Source organism: Trichosurus vulpecula, chromosome 4 (genome assembly GCF_011100635.1).
Source record: "Trichosurus vulpecula isolate mTriVul1 chromosome 4, mTriVul1.pri, whole genome shotgun sequence".
Taxonomy (NCBI): Eukaryota; Metazoa; Chordata; class Mammalia; order Diprotodontia; family Phalangeridae; genus Trichosurus; species Trichosurus vulpecula.
In genome coordinates this window covers 30,652,425-30,675,431 of record NC_050576.1, presented here as the reverse complement: position 1 = coordinate 30,675,431, position 23,007 = coordinate 30,652,425, and the positions used below count along the sequence as shown (strand labels likewise).

Here is a 23,007-nt window from a genome sequence, read left to right as displayed (position 1 = left end):
GAACATGGGAGAGACCTTAGCACCCAGCACAGAGGCGAGGGGAGCTTTAAAGACCCCCTAGTCTAGACTCAGCAGCTAGGAGCACAGTAGTACAAACTATCAGAACTGAGGACCTGTTCTTTGTCAGAGAGGAGACCAAATCAGCCAAGACCAGAGCTGAGAGGTCCTGGATCCTGAGCCCACATCCATTCCTCTGCCCACTTGGTTCTTCCTGGCTGGCCTCAGGCACCACGCCAGAGGCTGGAAGGACCAGTGAGCTGGTTCTCCATGGTACCTGCGGCCCTGAGAATGGGGCCTTTGGGGTTGAGTCGGGGGAACCCACCTCTGACAATGCTAAGTTTGTGAGGGGAGAGGGGCGGCTTGGGGATGGCATCTTTCTTCTTCTTGGTGGCCACACCGGTGACACTGCGGTTCTTCAGCACATCTGTCCCCCAGATCATGACGGCCAGGTTCTTAGTGTATTTGGAGTCCCCTTGGGTGACCTGCAGCTGGTGCCACCTTTCCTCATCAACCCAGATCCCGCTTCCAAGGTGGACCTGGTGGGGCAGAAATCAGAGGAGCAGTCAGTTACCTGGGAACAGGGACACGCTGAGACAGGTTTGTGGGGCCCTCTGAGGGCTGACAGGGGGAAGGGAAGGGACCTAGGGGGAGCTGACTTCCTGTGTGTTAGGTCCCAGGAAGCCACAAGGAACCTGACAGAGGATGGAGGAGAAACACCAAGAACGGGGGGCTCAGGAGGCCTAACTCCAATATGTACCAGTGGCCTTAGTTGGGCCTAGATGGCCCAAAAGGTCTGTTCCATGTCACACACCCTCCCATGTGTGCAGGAACTCATGCTTACACTGGAAATGACCCCCAGTCTGCCCTCAAAGAGTTGCCAGCTCTGCAGGGCAGAAAGCCTGGCAAAGGGAAATCTAAGCAGCACAGTATCAAAGATGGCACCCTTGTGTCTAGGCCCAGCTAAAATGCCAGCTCTACAAGAAACACAGGCCTTAAAGCTGTCAGGACTCTGAGAGACCCTCTAGGTCAATGCCTTCATTTCACAGGGGAGGAGACTGAGGCCCAGAGAAGGACTTCCCCAAGGACACAAAGGAGGCAGAAGCCTGGAGTCCTTCTATGAGGCTTCACAGCCTCTCTGGGGCAGCCCTCCCCTGCCTAAGCCTTCCATGGCTGCCCATTGCACACACATCCCGGGGGCTGTGAACCGGATTTTTAAAAAATTTGACATCTCTGTTTTGGCATCACTGGTGGCCTCTGCAATTCCATGGATTTTATGCTTTCTAAAACCTTGTTCTGGGAAGGGGTCCACCCAAGGGCTTTATCAAATGGTGCAACTCAGGGGTCCATGCCACAGAGAGAGCCAAGAACCCTCCTGACTGAGGAAGATCAAACCCAGGGAAGGGGCCTGCCCACAATCACATGGGGACAGGGAACGCCTGGTGAGAAAACTCCTTCTACCGACAGAGACAGGCAACTGCCCCATTGCCAAGCTGTGGGCCTGTGGGCTTCTGAGAGTGACAACAACCATGGGGCTACACCGTGTCTGTACCGCCGAAAGCTGCTGGCCTCCCAATGGTACTGCTCACTACACCCCAGCAGAGAGGCCACTCCACTCAAGCATGCTCACAGTTGCCTTTTTTCTCTATGTTCTCTGCTCTAAGGCTCCTCCCAGCTCTGACATCCCACATTCTCTGCTCTAAGGCTCCTCCCAGCTCTGACATCCCATGTTCTCTGCTCTAAGGCCCTCCCCGCTCTGACATCCTTTGGCTCTCTGCACACACTGTGAGATCCAGTACCCCTGGCTTCCTGGCTATTCCTGGAACATAACATTCCATCTCTGGACTCTGGCCATTCTCTCTGGCTGTCCCCCTATGCTTGGATGTTCTCCCTCCTTATCTCCTCTTCTTGGCTTCCTTCAAGTCACAATTCCATCATCACTTTCTGCAAGAAGCCCCTCCTGCCTCCCCCATCCCCCATTTACATTGTCTCTGGCTTGTTTATACATAGTTGTTGCATATTGACTGTGAGAAGGCAGACCCATTTTATTCTTTCTCTGTATTCCTGACACTTAGCCCAGGGCCTAGAATATAGTAGGTACTTAATAAATGCTGGACTAACTGAAAAAAATGTGATAAATTTTTCTGTGGGTAAAAAAGAGATAGTTTTAGGAGAATTTTATAAGCCAGAGGTCGTATTCACATGGGAAAACAATTCTACATTAGACAGGACCATTTGTGGCCTGTCCTAACCATGACTGGCTGTGAAGCTGCCTGGGCTTGAGGCTCCATCCCCAGAGTATCTCCCTGAAAACTTTTCTAGAGACAATCTTGTCCTCCTGAAGTCCTCCAACCTCCTTCCTGAGGTCTGTTCTACAGCTTCTGCCTGCCTGGGGGTGGGGGAGGGGGTGGGTTCAGGGATGGGGGAGAAGGAGATGTCTAAGTTGAACCATCATCTGCAGTCTTGAAGACGCTGTCTTAGAATATGAAATGCAGGGAATGATCCCTTGGGGTCATGATTTGAAGCTTGGAGGAGCCTTATTGGGGTTGTCTTTTCCAAACCCCTCATTCTCCAGATGAGGACAGGGAGGTCCAGAATCACACAGAATCAGGCTCCCAACCTGAGTCTGCTCCCTCTAGATCCTGGGCTCTTTCTTGTAGCTCCTTCTGCCCAAACCCTGGCCCCAAGGTAACGAAGGCTATTCATGACCTGAAGCTTGTGCATAGGGAACAAGGTCCAATCTTAATTTCCAAGGCCCCTCTGGTGCACAGTGAATCCCCCCTAGCTCCAAGACCTCCATTAGGAAAGTTTTCCCCTGCATTAGGCCCAGCTTCATTGATTTCAGCTATGCTGGTGGGAGAAAGAACCTTTGAGCACAGACCCCAACTCTCTCCTTTTGAAAACAGAAAACTGAGGCCCACAGAAGGAAAAGGACTTGAGCAAGGTGATACACCTGACCCCCTGGCACTAGCAACCTTGATTCCCGGGGGCTCTTCCAATAGCCCCAAAGGCTGGACACGGAGCAGTGAGCCTGACAGGGATAATGGTTTCCTTTCTCACTGATGAACCTTTTCAGGGAAATGCTCGAGCTCACAGGAATAGCTTTTCAACACTAATGATGCTAAGGGGGACTTCCCATGTACAATCAATATCTGCCCGCCTTCTCAATGGGTGGGGGAGGCACGGGAGGGAAAGAATTTGGAATTCAAAAATTTTTAAAATAAATGTTCAAATTTTTTCCCATGTAATTGGGAAATATTTAATAAAATAAATAAAAACATTCTTAAAAATTAAAATAAATGAAGATGTTAACGGGCACTTGTGCCCTTCATTCCCAAGGTGGCACGAGGAATGCTCACAGCTCTCAATCTACATTCCGAGGAATTAAATGCAGGCCAGGTGGCCAGGCATGGGGACAGACACAACAAAGCCCGCACCTGGGAATCCTGGCAGCCTTCCCCTCTGATATGAGCCCCTCTACAGACACTACTCAAAGGACGGTCCGTCACTACTATCACGACCTCATTTAATAATATCTCACCATGGTGAGGTCAAATCTCTCGCCTGTTCAGAAATCTTGGGTGGCTCCCTAGAGCTCACCAAGTAAACTGCAAACTCCTTGTCTTGGCATTCAGGGCCTCCCCCTGCCCCGTCCCAATTCTACAACATCCTGGGATGCTCTCTCTTCCCCAGTGGCACTGACCTTCCTCACTGCTGCCACCAGAAAGTACTCAGTGTGCCCTTTTCTAGGGCATTTATCAGGTAACACTATACGCCTCCTGGACCATGAGTTTGTGACAAGTTCAGTCCCACCAAGACCCCACATGACCCCAGCCTGATCACTTCTCCCCACTGGTTGTGGTTCCCTTCTATGAGATAAGGAAGCCAGGAGGCACCTGCTGTAGTGGGCACAGTCAGGAAGGCCCGGGTTCCGATCCCTCCTCTGACACCTACTATCAGTGTGACCCAGACAAGTCACTGCCCTTCTCTGCCTCGTTTCCCCTCTGTAAGTAGAAGATGGGTCTGGATGGCCTCTAAGGCCCCCTAAACCTCCCATATCTCAGGTCACCTTGGGCCTCAGATGTATGCAGTGGCCCCTCCCCAGCGTGACAATGGTGTGAGCACCCTGGGCAGAGACAGCTGATGGGCAGGGGTGGGAAGGGTATGACAGCAGTATCTGGGAGGCCTTCTGAGGCCCATCGCCAGCCAGATACGTCGGCAGAGGGTCCTGTACAGCCAGGACACAGGAAGAGGCAGCCGCCATGTTAACTGGGAGCTGACACGCTCCCTGGCGGAGCAGAAAGGGAAGCTGAGGCCAGGCCTTAGGCCCCACAGTGGACACCACTGCCTGGGTGACCTTGGGGAAGTTGCTTTTCCTGGCTAGGCCTCAGTCTCTCCCTCTATAAAATGAAGGTTGGCCTCAAAGCCTCCAAGGCCCCTCCCAGCTCTAGAGCTCAGACTCTGATTCTACAGTGTTTTCCCTCCTGTGGCTCCAGGGGGCATCGCTAGTGCCCCTGAGCTCACAGCTTTGCATCCCTCTGTTCCAACAACACCTTGCTCATCCTTGTGCCAAGGGCACCCAAGGGACCCCGTGTGGACCCCTGGGGCAAGGGGGCTGTGGGGAGGGCATGGTTCTCTGACAGTCTAGTAGGTGTGAAGAATTGGGGAGGGGGGCCAGGGAGAGCCAGGGGTGCTGCCTTGGTATCCTCATCTGTAAAATGGCTGTAATATAATACTACGACGTGTATCACACAGCAGAGAAACACGCTAATTCTAGACAAACAGCGGGCTCCTGTGGGCGAGGAGAACAGTCGTAAGCACGCAGACAATGAATGATGAGGCCCATCTGGCATCCCACCCCGGTCCCCTCCCCGGGGTCCCCCTCTGCCTGCACCCTGTGGGCAGCCACGCAGGTAATACCTTGCCATTCTCTAGAATATACTTGTCCATAACGGGGGCGGGAACAGGATAATAGGCCGACGTGTTTGCCTCCTCACTGAATGTCTTCTGTGATTCCGGCTCGGGTTCAAGGGACTCTGACTTTACTTTTTCCAGCTCAATAGCAGGACCTAGGCAGTTAAGAAAAGAGATCCGTCTGCCACTCCAAAGACAACAGAAAGCATTTTCCCTGACCCGCAGCACCACAAACACCGCGGCATCCCAGCGTCCCTGAGAAGGGCAGAGCCGAGAGACGCCTCGGGGAGGGCCTCATCCAACCCTCTCGTTTTACAGAAGAGGAGACCGAGGGTCAGAGAGGGGCAGGGTCTGTGGCCAGGCTGCGGCTAGACCCCCGAGCTCCGGCTCCTTCCGCTGCTTGGATGATACTCGTGCCCTGGGCAGAAAACACTGGGCCAGGGGACATCTAGAGTGGTCGGTCAGGGAATCCCCCCTCCTGCTTCTCTAGAGGCACCTTCCTCTATTTCCCAACAGGCCCCAGCCACAATGGACAGTGTCACAGCCCCTGACCATGCCTGTGTCTTTCCATAGCTGTGCCTCAAAGAAAATATCTGTCAAGTGCTTAGCACAGGGTCTGGTATACAGTAGGCACTTAATGAAGGCTTGTTCCCTTCCTTTCCTTCCTCCCGCCCAAGTCAGCCTCGTCCATCAAGGCCCAGCTGCAGGGCCAGCACCTCCAGGAAGCCTGCCTTCAGATGGTCAAGCACAAAGTCTCCTCTGCATGCTATGAAGAGCACCTCCCCTCACCCTTAGAATCACAGAATACAAGAGCTGTTGCAGAGATGATGGTGGGACCCTCTCCCCCATTCAGCAATGAGGAATCTCAGAGACCGAAGGCCCCTCGTGGCCAAGCTGAGAAGTAAAGTCAGAGGTTTTTGGTTTGGACTTAGGAAGATTCTTGGAAGAAATTTGGTCCAAGTCCCTCATTTTAGAGATGAGGAAGCTGAGGCCAAAAGGTTTAATAATTGCTAATTGACTGACTGACCTGCCTAGTTAGTATGATCCGAACCCTGGGCCCTACTCCAGAGCCAGCCCTCCCTCCACTGCACCAAGACTCAGGCTAGTGATTTTTCCTCATTCTGCCATTATGCTGGCAGTCACCTCTGGGACTTTGGCCCTGCACCCTGGCATCCACACTTTATTCCCTCTACTGGACTGTGAGGTCTCTCAAGGCAGGGATCAGGCCCCAGGGCCAGCACAGATGCATCCTCACAGTGGGCACTTAATGCCCGGGTGCCAAAGAAATGGACTAATGAGAAACACCCAGTACCTACCAGCAGTCTTCAATTCAGTCTGAGGCTCCCCTCACATCCATAAATGACCTGCTGGTGGGTGAGGCCATGGCCACTGGGCTTCAGGCCTTTGTCTGGAGGCTGGAGGTTGGGCGATAAATCCTTCCTGACCCCAACTTTATAGACACTCTCCACAGGAAATTCACAGACTCACAAAATTTCAGCGGTCACAGACTCAGGGCTGTTAAACGGGGATTCCCTTGACCTCTCCTGGGACACATACCCCACCTCTCAGAAGTCCCATGCTACCTGCTGCTTCCTAGAGGTCTATGGTGGCAGGAATGGGGCAGGGCTGTGCTAGCTTCTGCACAGAACTAGGCAAGGAGCTGGGAGGTAGACAAAGGCTAGCGTTTTTCAGAGATGGGATCTTCTCTTGGGCCAGCTATGGTTAGCTTTCCAAGAACAATATCCTTCTTGACCCATAAAAGAGCACCCAAGGCCAGTGACTGGAAGGGACACCAGCTCCTTCATCTTCTCAATGAGGGAGCTGAGGCCTAGAGCAGCGAATGGCCCAAGGTCACACAGGTAAAACAGGGTCCTCTGGGCCCAGAGCCGAGGCTATGGAAGGCACTCATACACAAGGCCAAGCAACTTGATTAGGGGACGTTGGGAAAGAAATCAGGGGTGGGGGATCTGAGAAAACGTAAGGCCCAACAAGAGTCAACAGTGCGAGGGGCAGTCAAGGAAATGTAGTGTGAAACTGATCAGGAGAGTCGGGGAGGGAGGGGACGGTCCCTGTGTCCTCTGCGCTGGCCAGACCTCACTGGGAAGACTGTGCTGCGTTCTAGGTGTCATAGCTAAAAACAGCCAGAAAGGGTCCAGGAGCATAACCAAGACGGTGAAGGGCCCTAAGTCCATGAGGGTCAGCCGAGGGGCCTGTGGCTGCTCGGCCTGAAGACTGGGGTGGGGAGGGGGACAGGGTAGCTGGCTTCAAGGTTGCCATGGGTTGTCAGGTGGAAGACTTGGCCCCAGAGGAGAGAACGAGGGGCAGTGGGGGTGTTGTTTAAGAAGTGAATGATCACTCCAAAAGATGGGTCAGTCTGACAGTAAGAGTATGGGACAATTGATGGACAGCCCTGAGGCCCAGCCTTCTCTTCTCTCTGAAGCTTCCACCAGAGCCCCTGAAGACTCAGCCTCACAGAGAGCAGAGAAGGCAGAGGCTGTTGGCCACATCCAGCCCTTCCCCCTCCAGCCCTTCAATACCACCTGCCTCCTCCTTGCTCCTAGCCAAGGTCTTCCCCCCGGTTCCTCCTGTTTTCTCAGCAGATTGTCCCTTGCATTATCTACCCTCTCTATAGTCTTTGGCTTGTCCTCGTCAATGGGTTCTGTCTCTGCTTCTTTGGAACTGGGCTAGATTTGCCTCACTGCTTTAAAGAAACACCCAAGCCTACTATGCTCTGCCACAGCTAAGGCATTACCCTCTCCTCATTCCCAGACTAGGACCTAGAAGAAGCCGCCCACAATCCTGCCCTACCCTTTGGAAGCTGGCTTCCAGGATCTTCACTCCACTGAGGCTGCTTATTCCAAAGCAAGCCCAGCGGCCTCTTCCTAGCCTTCAGCCTCCTTGATCTCTGCACAGCCTGCTGCTGCTGGCTCCTCCTCGGTCTCCTGTGCCCGTCACCCTCACTAAGCCTCTGTGTTTGCCCTCTCCTCCCTCCCCCTGGCCTCCTCCTTAGTCTCCTGTGCTTGTCACCCTCACTAAGCCTTGGTGTTTCCCATGGCTTTGCCCTGAGCCCTCTTCCCTTTTCTTGGTGACCTCATGGGCTTCTGCTGACTCAATGACCATCTTTGTGCAGAAGATCCCTACATCCCCCTCCGCCCCCGTACCAGTCCTACGCACTGTCTGCACCAAACATCCCCCAGGCATCTTGAACTGAGCATCTCCAAAACAGAACTCAGCATCTTTTTCTACAAACATTCGTATTACTGTCAAGGACACTGCCATTCTCCCAAGTGACCACCCTCACACCCTCAGAGTCAGGTTCACCTCCCACATCCATAGCAATGCATCCTGTCATTTCTAATAGTTAATAGATGGTGCTTTGAGATTTGCAAAGCACTATATATACATTTCTATGCACTGTTATGAGGGGGCTGGATTTAAAGAAAGGTAGACCGAGTTCAAATCTTGGCTCAAAGAGCAGCCGTGTGACCCTGGGTAAGTCACTTAACCTCTGTCAGCCTGTACCATCACAGATTGGCCTCTCCCCGCTCCAATGCCTTCCTCCAATCCCATCCTCCACACAGCTGCCAGTCATTTTCCTAATGTGTAGGTGTGATCATGTGGCTGCCCTACTCCTCAGATTCCAACAACTACCAAAGATTGAGTATAAGCTCCTTCATTCGACATTTAAATGCCTTCATTGCTGGGCCCCTTCCTGCACTTCTAGGCCCCTCTTTGCTCTCTGCATTACACACAAACCTGCCCACTGGCTGTTCTGCACATACCCAGTCTCTATGCCTTTGCCCAGGCAGTTCCCTCTGCCTGATGTGCACCACCTTTTAGAATCGCTGGTGGCCTTCAAGACTCTGCTCAAAGGCCACATTCTACATGAAGCCTTTCCTGGTTTCTCCAGGTTGAGGACACCCTGATCCCCAAGTTTTCTTGAATGAATTTTGCATTTACTCTGCATATAATTATACTTGCATATTTTGACTCCTATGAGAATGGAAGCACCTTGAGGGCAGGGACCATTCACTTGTATTTTAGCAACCCCAGGGCTGAGTACAGAGTACAGTATCTCACACATAGTACCACTTTCTAATAAATTCTGGTTGTGTGACCAAGTACACATTTGACTCCGTTCTTCCTGTACTCAACAAACACTGGTGCCTATTGCCTCTGCTCAGCATTTAGAGCCCTGGGTGACCTCTACCCTCCATCTCTAGCCTTCAAGCACATCCCTCCACCCTACTAAGGCTAGCCAAGCCAGCCTCTCTGCTGTTCTTCACAGATGACACTCCATCACCAGCCTCCCTCTTCTCCTCTGCCCAATTCCAAGGTGTAGGAAAGCTGATCTTGGCTCAGGGTAACAGAGAGCTTGTAATTGTCAGCTATCTGGCAAGGCACTGCCAGCTGCGGGGAGGTGGTGAGTCCCCTATCTCTGGAGGTGTTCAAGCAGAGGATGGCCGGGGATGCTGCTGAAGGATTCCTGCAATGAGTGAGAGAGAGGGTAGCCTGGGGTGACTTCCAAGACTCCTCCCAATTGGGCGATTCCAGGATTCCAAGATTCTCTGAGGAGACTATACAATTAGCTGTTGCAGGTTCCTGCCCAGTTCAGTGAGCATCGTCCTTGGCTCCAACGTGTGGGGACAGCTGGGGGTCCTGGGCCCTTCCCTGAAGGCATCCATAGCCATGCTGTGGGGCTTGCTTCCAGGCCCCTCCAAGCAGAGATGCTTGAGCACAGGGATACTTCCTGGCGATCTGTATCCTTAGCCCTGAGCACCATGCCTAGCACAGAAGAGCCTCTCACACCAGGCCCTCTCATGGTCACGTCTAAGTCCCAAATTCATGGACTCTCCCTTGATCTCTCACTCCGCAGGTCAGGGCTGGCAGGGGCCTTGGATTCAACAAGCCTTTAATTAAGGGCCTAATATATGTGGATGGCTGAGGAGACAGAGACAAAAATGAACCACGAGGCCCAATCTTCACAGCTGAGAAGAGAGAAATTTGAGATCCCAAGGGGGAGTGATCGGCCCGGTCACCCAGCTGGTCAGTGACAGTGGCAGGATCAAACAAACCTCAGTTTTTCTTGTCTGTCCCACTGACTTCTATGAGGAGAGGACTTTCTAATTCCTAAAGGGCCATAGACAGGAACAGGGATTGTTATTAAAACCACCATGAAGATCATGGTAGACCATCAAGCCCCAAAGTGGCCTCGTCCATAAGACTTCAGCAGTTCAGGCCAACGAGCCCTCTCCCCCAGGATTCCTACCTCAATCATTGCAGCCACCCCACAAACGTCTGAGGGGACATCTCTTGACAGGGGAGGGCACCAATGGAGCCCAGGTGCCCTCTCTGTGTGGTCACCCTACCCCTGCCCCCAGGCATCCCCCAACTTTAAGAATTCTCAGGACCTGTGCCATTCCAAGACTCGAAGTCATGGAGCAGCACCGAAAGAACTCAGAGGCTTAAAAGATGTGTGTTTACTCCAGGGACACTGTGACATTTCCCCGAGGCATTGCTGATGGTTTCCTTTCTCCTGGCCAATGCTAGGCCCGTCTTGTTGTCCATTTGAAGCGTCTGCCCAAGCTCGGCAGGTTCTCCATTCGACTGCGTGGCACAGTCTGAACAGTCGGCCTGCTTCATCCACTTGGTTTTTCTTGTGTGGAAAGTTGGTACCAAGTGTTTACAGTGATGGCAGCTCTCTTCTGGGAGGCTCAGCAGCATGATAGGGCTTGACCCAACCAGCACAGCACTATCTGCAAGCAGGAGCACCTGGAGGGTTTGCTTCATCTTTTGTCTTTGTATCACCAGTTCCAAGCATAGTGCCCAGCACACAGGAGGTGCTTAATGAATGCTTGCTGACCTCCTCACTGAGAGGGATGCCCTTCTCCTTTTAGACTCTGCACTGCCCAACCCCAAAAATCACTGATGATGGTGATGACAGTGCGGGAGAACTTATGAGGCCTTTTCTGTCCTCGTGTGGTCTTGGCAGTGGCCATCTGCGCTTAGTGGGGCATCCTCTCATCTGGCAGATGTGCGGTGAGGCTCAGTGGGCCTGGCCTAAGGGTTGGGGCTGGGCTGTGACCCCTGGGCTCCTGACCCTGCTCTTTCTACAACACCACACTGACTTAGATGAGTCGGCTCATCTAAGAGGGGAAGCCTTGTCTTCTCCTTCCTGGGAATTAATGGAGATGTCTCACACCCATTGCATGGAATTCAGAGAGGAGGAGGATGTACTCACGAAGACAGTATTTCCCAGAGCAAGCAGATTAGCCAAGCTCTCTCCTCCAGGAGGCCCCATCTTCCAAGGGTGTTGGGATTATTGCAAATGAGCTAACATTCAGGCACTCTCCAATGCCCCAGCTTGAGCCATGGAAACACTCATTATCCCAAAGAGATCACTTATTTTACAGCAGCACAGAGCAGAGGGAGTCAGAGCTGAACCACCCGGCCCAACCCCCCATTTAATGATGGACACAAGGTCCACGGAAGGGAAGGTCACACGCAGGATGGAAGGGCTGGAGCTAGAAGAGGCCTCCAGGACCATCCGATGCAAGGGTGCTTAACTTGGGGTCTGTGAACTTCAAAAAAAAATCTATTTTGTGTTTTAATAGACTCGGTTTCCATGATGGTCCTCTGTATTTTATCGTACACGTTTAAAACCATGATTCCGAGAAGAGGCCTGTGGCCTTCACCAGCCTGACTGCCACACTCCCCTTTTACTGATGAGGGCGTGGAGGCCCAGAGGAGAAAGGGCCTCAAAGTGTGAGAGCTCAGCAGGAGCAGTGCTGGATTAGAACCCAGGTCCCAATTCCTAGGATCTTTTCCAGCACACTCTGGAAGCTGTGCCCCCATTCTTCTTGGCTCTTCTGTAAAACAGAGGAGAAGCCACAGTAAGCAGGGAGGGTCTTTGAGGCAGGTTTGCATGGGCAGGGGGGGACACAGTGTGGAGCAAAGCTCTCAGAAGACCTGGCACCCACTCAGGCGGGCTTGCTGTGTGTGTGTCCCTGGCCAAGGTCTTCCCTCTCTGAACACAGGACCATTAGATCAGTGGGGATGGGTCATCAAATATCAACGAATAAAAGAAGGAAAACTCTTCCTTCCCACTTCTCCCAACTCTATTCAACCTTCAAGGCCCAGGCTCCCTTGCTTCCCAGCTGCCTCATCACTAAAATAATAGTGACAGTGCCCCCTCCCCAGCCCCACCACTTCTCACATCCTTCCAGGCTCATTTGTCTGTAAAGGAAGGAGTATAAATGCAGCTCATTCTAGTTTTACAGATGGGGAAACTGAGGCTCAGAGGAGTGGAGAGACAGTGTGGTCCAATGGACAGCGTGTTGAGTCACCACTCACCAGCTCTGTGACCATGGGCAAGCCCACTCAGCCCCCTCTAGCTCTACGCCTGCATCCTCCTCTGGCCCCCTGACCCCCCTCTGCATGACAATGCTTCTTCTTTCTCTACCCTCAAGCTCTGCACCTTTCTAGGCCCCCCAATCCCAGCACAGTTCTTGGGGGAAGGCGAGTGCCCCTCGCAGCCAGAGCCTGGTGGTAACCTGGCCACAGACCCTCAGCAGACAGCCTTGAGGAGAACCGGCCTGCCCCAGGGTCAGGCCTCCATGATGGACAGCGCCCATCACCAAGCCCGGACTTAGGGACTGTCCAGCCTGGCAGGCCTGTTGGCACCTGGGCTCCCTTGGCATGGGGTGATGGCAGCATAAGAGCCACTGCCTGTGAGTGCTCTCATTCCTGTCTTGTAGGCAAGGAGCCCTCAGGCTAAGAGAGAGGGTGGCACTGGCCTGAGCCTGCTTCTCTCTTGGGACTTCCCAGGAATGGCTGCTGGGCACTGCAGGGGGCTGGTTCCCAGGGCATCATCACATGTGGCAGCTCAGATCCCGGGGACATGAAGAGCCCCTTGAGGGCAAGACCACTGGGGCCCAGCACAGCATCTGGCACCTCATGCAGCCTAACAGAGGTTTATCAACCAACTGATGGATGAATGGAGTCCAGTCCTCCCCACTCCAGGTGGCCCCTGTGTATCACACAATCAGCAAAGATCCTGCATGTCCACAGCTCAGGCAGGGCTTCTGCTCAGTGTAAACTTGTGACCAACACACCTGCCTGGCCTCTTGCAAACAGGGCATCACCTCCCTGGGAAGCTGATCTTGGCCACAGCCTTTCCAGGGCCAGGGTCACATAAATCGCCGAGGGAATCTGCAGCCTGGAGAGGCAGGCCCCCTCCTAAGCAGGGCACTCACTACCTCCCCTCCCCAGGTACATCACTGAGCCTTGGGCCAGGCCTCAACCAGGGATACAACTGCTCCCTAGCATTTCCTCCAGCCCAGTGGCCACCAGCAAAGCTTGATTTTAATCCATGTAAATCCCAGTTACCCCCACACAGGGAGGAAGACAGATGGGCCTGGGAATGGACTGCCAACCTTTACAGATCCATCTTCCCACACTGACGTCTGTCACAGAGACAGGATCCATGGCTCAGGAGCGAGGGACTAGGGCGTCAGCATCCTCCCAGACCCCTGACTTCAGCCTTTGGTGTTGGACTCCACTCCTCCCTACCTTCCATCCCCCACACTGGTCAATGGCCACATTTGTTTGACTTCCCTGGCTTCGGGTCCCAGCTAAATCCCACTTTCTATGGAAAGCCTTTCCCAGCCCCCTTAACAAGTGCCCTCCCTCCCTATGTTGATTATTTCCTGTTTATACTGTCTATAGCGAGACAGTATATAGGCGATTCCCCATTAGCCTGTGAGCCCTCAAGGGGAGACACCGTCTCTTAGCTTTCTTTGTACCCCTGGCACCTGGCACGGTGCCTGGCACATAGTACACTTAAGCCCTTAACAGATATGGGTTGGCCACATGCAGATGCCCCGATGGTGCTGTCTGGACCTTCCTCATGCCCTCAACCTATTCTTACTTGCCCACTCTCTTCTCTCTCCCCACTCATCTTTACACCCGTTACCCCCATCACAAAGGATTCACCCCAGGGGAGGCAGGAAGTGCTTTGAAAGGGGGGAAAGAGTTCCTATTTCTTCAGGTTCAGCAGAGTCAGAAATAAGATATATTAGCCCAGGAATGGCAGACTTGGTTGAGGTTCTACCAGGGATTCCCCATTTGTGTGTGGATTGGACGAGAGATGGCTGAAGTCCACCCTATCACATCCTCTAGGGTTCTCCTCTCTTTGTCCCCCAAAGGCCCAGGCCAGGGAGGCACAGGGCTGAGCTCAAGCCACAGCAGGGTGCCTCAGCTTCCTCATTTGTAAAATAGGAATCAAGAGCTTCAGAGAATCTGGGGGATGTTCACTGAGGAGCATCCATCCACAGCCTTCCCTGGTCAGACCACTATGGCCTGCAAGCTCATTGTGAGGCAAGCACAATAGAGGGGCCGAAGAAGCCGGGGAGAGGCTGGACACTCAGCGTCCAGGGTTAGGGAGGTGATGGGTCCACTGACCTCTGCCCTCCTCGGACCCCAGCTGAAGCTCTGTTCTGGGCACATTTTAGGGAGGCCTCAGACAAGCTGGAGCATGTCCACAAAGGGCTCAGGGCCTTCCTGTTCTGGTCATGTGGAAGAAGGGACTAGCCTGGCTTTGCTGGTCTGTCCCAGAGTGCAGCAGGCTATCCCCGGAAGCCACCCCTCCTCAGGGATGCTGGGGGGGGGAGGGTCTCTTGTTCAGGTAGGGGTTGTCCCACTAGATGCGGCTTGGGGCCCTTTCAGCTCAGACATTCTGAGAGGGGTGCCTCGGCAGGGGGGCAGGCCAGCTTCCTTCCTTCCTAGGGCTCTCTCAAGGGAAAAGCTCTTAGGAGTAGCGGAGTTGGGGGTGGGGGCAGGGTAAACTCAACTGTTGCAATGTTAATTAGACCTTAACTAGTCATAAAGATTCTTGGTCCCAAGGGAAGCTGGGCCTTCTCTGGCCTCTCCACTCCCCAGGGGCTGCCTGAGGTGACAGGCTTATGGGCCAGCAGCAGAGAACACCATTAGGGGAGGTCACCCAGGCCCTCAGGCTGCCTCCTGGGCCCAGGGAATGCAGTGGAGAGTTTACTGCAGGCCTTGGACAAATGCTTCATTTCACACTGGTCTCTTCAGGGTGGTGCAGCCCAGCAAAGTTTCCTCACCCTTAGGATCCTGGCATGTCAAAGACAGAAATATCTTTAGAACACAGAACACAGGCTGTCAGAGCTGGGAGCAACCTCAGGTCACAGAACATAGAAGGGCCTCCAGAGGTCATCTAGGACAACTCATTCATTTTAAAGAGGAAGAAATTAAGGTCCCTGGGACTGACTGACCCACAGCCATACAGGCAGTGAGCTGTAGAGCCAGGATCAGAACCTTTGGCTCCACTCCACCCTCAACATAGATGACTCTCTGAGGTGTTCACCTAACAAATGGAAAATGCGAACGAAGGCCAGCAGAGGCCTTTTGACCATCAGCTGGAACATGTGTGCCTTTCCTGACCATGGGAGCCCTCAGACCAGGCTGCCCTTTCCAGGACATCTTCCTGTTCCCTCTCATCCCTCTTTCCCAACACGTTTGCCATCTCTAGAGGGGGTGCCTTCTGCTTGGCTGAGATACGGCTGTGCTTTGGCCTCCCACCCCGACCTGACCCTCCTCATCTGTGATCTCACACCATCACCATTAGTTCTACCTTACCCCTCCCCACAGCTGATGACAACCTCCCTCCAAGTCCTTGATGTCACTTGCTCTAGGAGGCCCTCCAGGATCTCGCCACAAGCTGGGAGGAGCCTCTTTGGCTTCTCATATTAGAGTCTCTCAACACCTTGACTGCCCTCAGGGTGGGTCCTACACCCCTGAATCTCTCCATTTTGGGATCTCTTAGCACTTTATACTCCTTGTCTGCACTTGTATGCACTCCTGTGCCCATCCCAGTACTGAGGGCTTTGGGGAAGGACATGAATAGCCCTGCTGTGATATGGGGGGAATGAGCTTCTCATCTAAGCTGTTGCTTCCTTAAGATCAAAGAACCAAATTTAAGCATTCTTAAGGACTCGGGATTGTGCCTGCAGCTGTCAGGTAATGAGCAGGGCTGAGCCTGGCTTTGAGTACCCATGTCAGGTTAGGGTCCCCTGTCTGGGGGCCTGGCCTGCCCCTATTTAATTGGCTGTTGCTGATCTGCTGTGGACCAACACAGCACACAACAGGCAAGATGGGATTCTGATTGACCAGACTGGAGAGGGTCTCCACCCCCTCCTGCAGGGACTGTGCCAGCTCCTCACTCCCGGTCCCTCGTCCACCTTCTCTAACGTGGCCCAGGTGACCCACAGGTCTGACTGCAACAAGCCTGATGTTACTTCCAAAGATGAGCTCTATGCATGATGACAAGCCAGGAGTCTGTGAGCCTGGTTATTCTTAGTGGAGGAGAGGGCAGGTAATTCAAGAGCTGTGCCTTTAAAGAACCCCTGGAGAGATAGAGCAGGAGTCTTCATGATGGCCTCTCCTGCTTCTTCTGCGAACCAGGGGGAGCTGAGGGCCACCCACCGCACCAGGGGATCTTAGCCTTTTCTGTGTCCCAGACCACACCTTGGGTAATGGGGTGAAACCTAGACATCTCTTCTCAGAAGGCTTTTAAATGTGTAAAATTAAATACCTAAGATAACAAGGGAAATGAGGAATAGTGAAAGGTAGCTATGGGGATATTAATAAAAAGGTTTACTGACCTCAGGGTAAGAAGCCCTACCAGTGCCTTCCCTCCCTTGGTTATCTCTGATTTATCCCATCTATTTTGTGCTTGTGTGATGATGCCCCTCATTAGACTAAAAGCTCCCTGAAGGCAGGACTTGGTTTTTTGTTTCTTCACACCTCTGGGGCTTGTCCAATGACAAGCAACGCCCAGCACATAGTAAGTGCTCAATAAATGCTCGATGGCTAACTGGCTCTCCTACTGACCTCCTGGGGTGGCTGGGAAGCCCAAGAGCGTAAATGAGAAGGTGTCTCGCCAGACGGGCCCCTCGGTGACTACCTTGTTAGCCCCTTACTTGAACCTCCGAGGAGTTGTCATTGGTGCAGCAGGAGGCCAAAGACTCCCATCCTGCAGCTCTGGTGAGCCTGGGCTATGGTCCATCAGTGGATCAGACCTACCCACAGCGTGGCATGAGCCTTCTTCCCTCAGGGGCCCAGAGTCACCTTCATGATATGAGGGGGGAACATAAGGAGAATTAAAGCTGAATTCATGGGGGTCCTGCCCTCGGGGAGCTCAAAATCCTGACCACAGCTCTAGGTGGGAAGGGATGCTAGAGCTCAGTAAGTCCAGATCTCTCATTTTACAGAAGAAGAAACTGAGACCCAGAGGGAGGAAGGAGGGCTCTGCTCAAGGTCACAAGGGGTCACAGCCCCCCTGCTCTGAGCTCTGGCCCAGGGCTCCAAGCAGCACAGGATTCAGAGCTGGAGGACATTCAAGGACACTGAATCTAAGTTTCCCATTTTACTGGTGACAAAACTGAGATTGGGGTGGGAAAGGTGGGTCCAAGGTCACAAAGTGGTGACAGCTTAGCATTTGAATTCAGCACTGATGCTACTGGTCTGAGGAGGGGAAGACAGCACAGCTCTGATGCCAAGGGGGCTCAACATGCTTCTGCTCAGAACTCACCTCACCTAGCTAATGCCCAAAGACCACTGCCACCTCCTGCTATTGGTCAGCAGACCCCACTCACAGACTGGGGGAGGAAGGCCTGGGCATCTTCCCTGTCCTGAAATGGTCTTCTGTCTAAACACACTCATACATACATACACATGCCTGCCCACTCTCTGTCTCTCTCTCTGTCTCTCTCTGTCTCTCTGTCTCTCTCTCTCTCTCACACACACACACACACACACACATGTACACACATACACTCGCCCTATCCCTCTCTGCCTGCCTCTAAACCTTGTGTTCATTTTAGGGGCTTAGTTCTTGGCTTTGACTGCCTTCAGCCTCTCTTGTTTCCTGTTCCTTGCTGTACCCTGGGCATCCCGCAGGACATGTCCTGTCTCCACAGGGCTCAGGCACCCACCACCATGGCACCTCGTGTATCCCTGAATGCAGGCAACTACACATGCTTTGAATAATCATCTATTCCTGGCTTTTGGACACAAACCTTGCCAAAGTGGAAACCCCCAGTGTCTTTGGTCATTCTAGCGATTGGAAGGTGGGGGACTTGGGGAAGGTCATCTGAAATGACCCCAGGCCCCAACCATGGGCTTCCTGTCCCATCCAGACAGAGAAGCTGCTCTTTCTGTGATCCTCCTAGTTCTGGGAGCCCAAATCCACACTGTTTGTGGTGACTCACAGAGAGGACCCCAGATAATGTCCTCCAAACGCGGCATGCCTCCAGCCTAGCCCTCCTCCTCCAACCCGCTGGTGCCCACAGCCATTCCTTAAAAAGAAATGTGAGGCACTCTCATCAGCACGGTGAGTAGCAGAAAGAACCCAGCCTGAATGCGGCCTGCAGACAACGGGCCGAAATGCTGGTGACCCAGGTGACCCTCACGAGGTCTATTTCCTCCTCTGCAATGTGAGGAGGTTAGAAGAATTCTAACCTGAGGCTGTGGAAAGATCTCATTGTGCTGTGGACTCGGATTTTTTAAAAGACTTTAATAACTATTTCCATCTGATTGGTTTCCTGCATAATCCCAAGCATTTTATTTGGAGCATTTAAAAATGTTACTTTAAGGGGCAGCTAAGTGGTATAATGAATAGAGCAGAGGCCTTTGAGTCATGAGGACCTGTGTTCAAATTTGGCCTCAGACACTGTGTGACCCTGAAGTTACTTCACCCTGTTTGCCTCAGTTTCCTCATCTGTAAAATGAGCCTGAGAAGGAAATGGCAAACTACTCCAATCTCTTTGCCAAGAAAACCCCTGGTGGGGTCACCGAGAGTCGGACACAACTGAAAAACTGAACAACAAAAGATGCTTAATAAACATTTGCTGGATTAGACTGAATTGCTCTCCCATGGCAGCTCCAACGGCTGGCATGCCCAATCTGTTTCCTCCATGGGGCTGGCGCTCAGGATGCAGGGGCAAATTTTTTCCAGGCAAATCGTTTCAGGAAAACAACAAAAACCATGCCCCATTCCAGCAGGCCTCGTGTGCCCACAATGGTTAAATGGCTGCCCATTTGGGGATGGAAATTTCTCCCTGTTGCCAAAAGCCAGCACTCCTGTGGCTTCCAATGAGGCTTTTTAAAGGCTTAAATTCAACTTTCACTAAGGACAACTCGGGTTCTCTTTAAGTCACAAGGTTCATCTTGGAGTGGATTCCCTGAAAAAAAAAAAACCAAAAATCCATCTCCTGCAAATACTTCCCACCGGGAGCTGCCAATAGTGGCAGCCCTTGATTCCAAGGCCAAACAAGATGCTCCTTCCCTCGGCAGCACTGATTCAGAAAGCATTTCCCCAGTCTCAGCCAGGATTGCCCTCAGGGAACAGCCAGCCCAACTCCCTATGAACAGTGATCCCTCGCCTTAGCGACAGGGCACTCACCACCTTCTCAGACATCCCCATCCACTCTTGGATGGCTCCAATTGGGAGGAATGTCTTCCTCCACCCATGAGTCCTAGCTCTGTCCTGGGGGGCCAAGCAGAAGACACCCAGTCTCTCTTCCCCTTCTTCCCCTCAGATTAAAAAGGCTGGTGTGGCCATTCATTCCTGCTGAAGCTTGGGAGGTTTCTAAGAGATTTCTACGCTGGCTCAGGGTCTGGGTCTAACTCTGGGCTCTGTGGCCATAGTTTCCATTGGGGTAATAGAAACCCAGTGGGCTGGACTAAAGTGGAACTTCTGCACCCATGTCTGTGAACAAGTTTTTTTTTTTTAATGTCTGGACAATTGCATTTCACTTTCATTGGTTTTCTTTCTAATCCTACACATTTTGTTTTATGCCTTTAAGAACACTATTCTGAGAGAGGGTCCCTAGACTTCACCAGACTTACTGCAAGGGTTGGGGTGGGGGGTCTAAGACACAAAAATGGTTAAAAAACTTCTGAAAAAAATGATCTCTAAGAGCCATTAAGATTCACAACCTTGTGCATCAGAGCCGGTGGGAGGTGAGCTTTTTGGGGGGGGTTCCAGAGGCATCCTAGGACACCAGGACATCTGCTGGGCTACACACCCAGGTCCTAGGCCCAGTACTGTTGGGGGGAAGCTAGGTACCTTGGGTAGGTGATGGTCCCTCTCTGGGACCACTTTCCCATCAAGCTCATCAGATCCCAGGAAAGACCAAACAAACTGATGTCTCTCTAGCCCCTCATCACGCCCATTTTACAGGTGAGGAGATAGAAAGGTAAAGGAGTTGGCCCTGGCAACACAATTAGCTCAAGGCAGACCCCAGCTGGGCCCAAGCCACCAAGTGGGGCAAGCCAGGATCGCCATATTCGTGGAGATCTGTGCATGGGCCTCCGACTTTGGGGACTGAGATTCTGAACAAACTGTTTCCTTCCGGAGTCAGACACAGGGATTCAGGGCTTGGCCTCAGCACCCTCAGGCAGGCGCTACTAGCCTATGAACAGAAACCCCTCTGCCTTCTCAATACCTACCGAGGGCTTTCCAAAATGAAACGAGCCCAGATCTAAGGCAGCTGGGGCCATGATTATCATTCCCCTTCTACAGAAGAAACTGAAGCCCAGAGAGCAAAGTGACTTGGTCACATTGGCAGCAAATACCACACTTGGAACTTTTGTCAGAGGATTTGCTCTCAGCTTCCCTGGCCCTCCCTCCAGTGTTCTCCTGTACTGTAGAACAAGGCCCTTCAAACACCCAAATGCACTTCTTACGGTCCTGCTAAACAGCCCTCGTTCCTCCATCTGGCACCTGGTCTTGCAGCCCTGGACCATCCCGGCTGTCCTCCTCTGGCCACCCTCACATGAGCCCAGTCTTCTAGATGGGGTCTGTATGACCAGGGTGGATGACAAGGACAGTCCCCAGTCTTGGATGGGGAGCCTCTACCCCATGAACTTCCTGAGGTGATAAAAGCACGTTGTTGGCGAATCCTGAGCCCACTCCCCATGAAAGCCCTCTCAGACAAACTGCTGCTTGGCTAATGCTCTCCCATCTCATACTAGAGAACTCACAGAGTAAAACTGTGCAGTTAGCCAGATACAATATAACCTCATCCTCATTCAAACTGGTGGCTCCCTGTCAAGGCCTTTTTGGATGCTCACTCTGTCACCCAGGATGGTGGCTGTCTATCTGAGCTAGGGTTCTATGGAAAGCATGCCCTCTGTGGATTCTGGATAAAGCCACCAGTGAAAATGGAGGCAGCAAAGAGCCAGACACAGACACTCGAGCCCTGTCAGGCAGCCCTGACATTCTGTGGTTCTCACCCAACAGCCTCGTTCTACAGGTGTCCCATGGGACAAAGGGCTGAGAACCTCGAGTCTGCTTCGGCCTCTTGCTAAGGAGAGTCCCCAGGAGGGTCAGCGCCCTCCTACCGGCCCCTCCCTCCCCACCCTGCCAGGACAGCTGGCACTTACCGCTGCCCAGCCGAAGCAGCAGCACGTCCTGGAGCCGGCGGTTCAGGTCTCGGAGCTCCTTCATCTCCGACACCAGCGTCCCACACTCCTTGAGCTTCTTGGCCTGCTGCACAAGCTGCCTCCGAGTCCTCTCCAGTTCCTGCTGGATGTGGCGCATCTCCTCCTGCTGTTGCTGGTAGCTTCTGAGCAGCTCCTCATACAGGGCCCGAGGCACCACGGCATCGTCCATGTTGTCCATGCCGTCCACACCCTTGGAGGAGTCCACAAAGATGTCCTCAGGGCTGGCACTGCCCACCAGGCTCAGCCCGTTCTGTTTCTCAAGGCGGGCCACCACGGCCTCGATGCTCTTGTGGGCACTTGATTCACTTTGCTTCCGCCCCTCTTGTCTCTGGGGGTGACAACAGAGGGAACAGGGGTCAGTGTCAACTCCTGGACCTGGGCTCAAAAAGTTGACTGCATGAGGAGAGAAGAGGGAGCAGTGTGGTTAGAGGAAGGGGGTGGGGTGGGGTGAAAAAGTCCTGGGACTTTGAACAAAACAACCAACATTAAGCGACTGCTTGAATACAGAGCACGGGGCTCTCATCCTGAGGGAGCCCAGAGTCTTGGAAACAGAGGGTCGCCAACACACCCCATTTCATGCCAAGTGCCCCCGAGAGGCACCAACCCAACATTCCGCAGGGTCTGAGGAGGAGCCATCAGCTGTCGGGGGAAGGAGCATTTGACTCGAGATGTCAGGGATGGTGAGACAGCTCAGGGTGGTGAGCAGCAGCAGCACATCATGCCTCAAGGGTCAGGGATACTGTCTGTCAAGAGGGAGGGAGGCAGCCATCCTGCTCCCCCTGCCCTGGCCAGAGCCCAGTCTGGACCACAGCGGGAAGAGGGAGCTGGAGGCTGTGCCACGAAAGGCGCTAGGGAAGGCCCTGGGGGTGCCTCTTCTGGAGCAAACTTTGGGGAAACACGATCTTGTCATCAAGGGTCTGAGGGCGGGCCTAGGCCAGGGTCCAAACTTGTTCTGCTTGGCCCCAGAGGGCAAAATGAGGTGCAGTGGAGTAAGGCGGGCAGGACGGGGTCAGCTCCGAGGAAGCAGATCTCTGCCCATTTGCCACAAGGAGGACTGGGCCCAACAATGGGGCAGGTGCCTTAAGAGGCAGATAACTCCACACTGTACGACTCAGCCAATAAGCATTTAGTAAGTGCCTACTGTATGCCATGCACTTGCCTAAGCATGGAGGATACAAAGAAAGGCAAGCCCCTCCAGGAAAAAAAAAAAAAAAAGTAGAGACAGAGCCCTGACTGCTGAGGTCCCTTGTGCATCTGAGCTCTGAGCTTCTAGGGTCCAACAGAAATGCTCTGGCGGTTGGTGGCTGCCTTGGCCTCCAGCCTTTCCAAGCCCACCTAGAGATAATACTTTTGTTCTTTATGTCCCAAGAAGAGCACAGAACCAAAGAATGTCAGAGCTGGGAAGGGCCTGAGAACAGGGGATGTAAGGGCTGGGAGGGGCCTGAGAACAGGGGATGTAAGGGCTGGGAGGGGCCTGAGAACAGGGGATGTCAGGGCTGGGAGGGGCCTGAGAACAGGAGATGTCAGAGCTGGGAGGGGTCTGAGAACAGAGAATGTCAGGGCTGG

At 53.1% G+C, this 23,007-nt stretch overlaps 2 protein-coding genes across 5 annotated transcripts in view; both read right to left on the bottom strand.

The window, feature by feature from the left end:
* Positions 1-23,007, bottom strand: part of AGBL4 (ATP/GTP binding protein like 4) — a 799,994-nt gene that overhangs the window by 115,499 nt on the left and 661,488 nt on the right. The window lies entirely within an intron of this gene.
* Positions 1-23,007, bottom strand: part of BEND5 (BEN domain containing 5) — a 43,586-nt gene that overhangs the window by 2,895 nt on the left and 17,684 nt on the right. For all 3 annotated transcript variants that reach the window (XM_036757920.1, XM_036757922.1, XM_036757921.1), the window contains 3 exons: positions 21,382-21,769; positions 4,918-5,066; positions 323-536 (listed from right to left, as the gene is read on the bottom strand). In XM_036757920.1, coding sequence (XP_036613815.1) covers positions 323-536; positions 4,918-5,066; positions 21,382-21,769 — 751 coding nt within the window. The remainder of the gene's footprint in view (positions 1-322; positions 537-4,917; positions 5,067-21,381; positions 21,770-23,007) is intronic.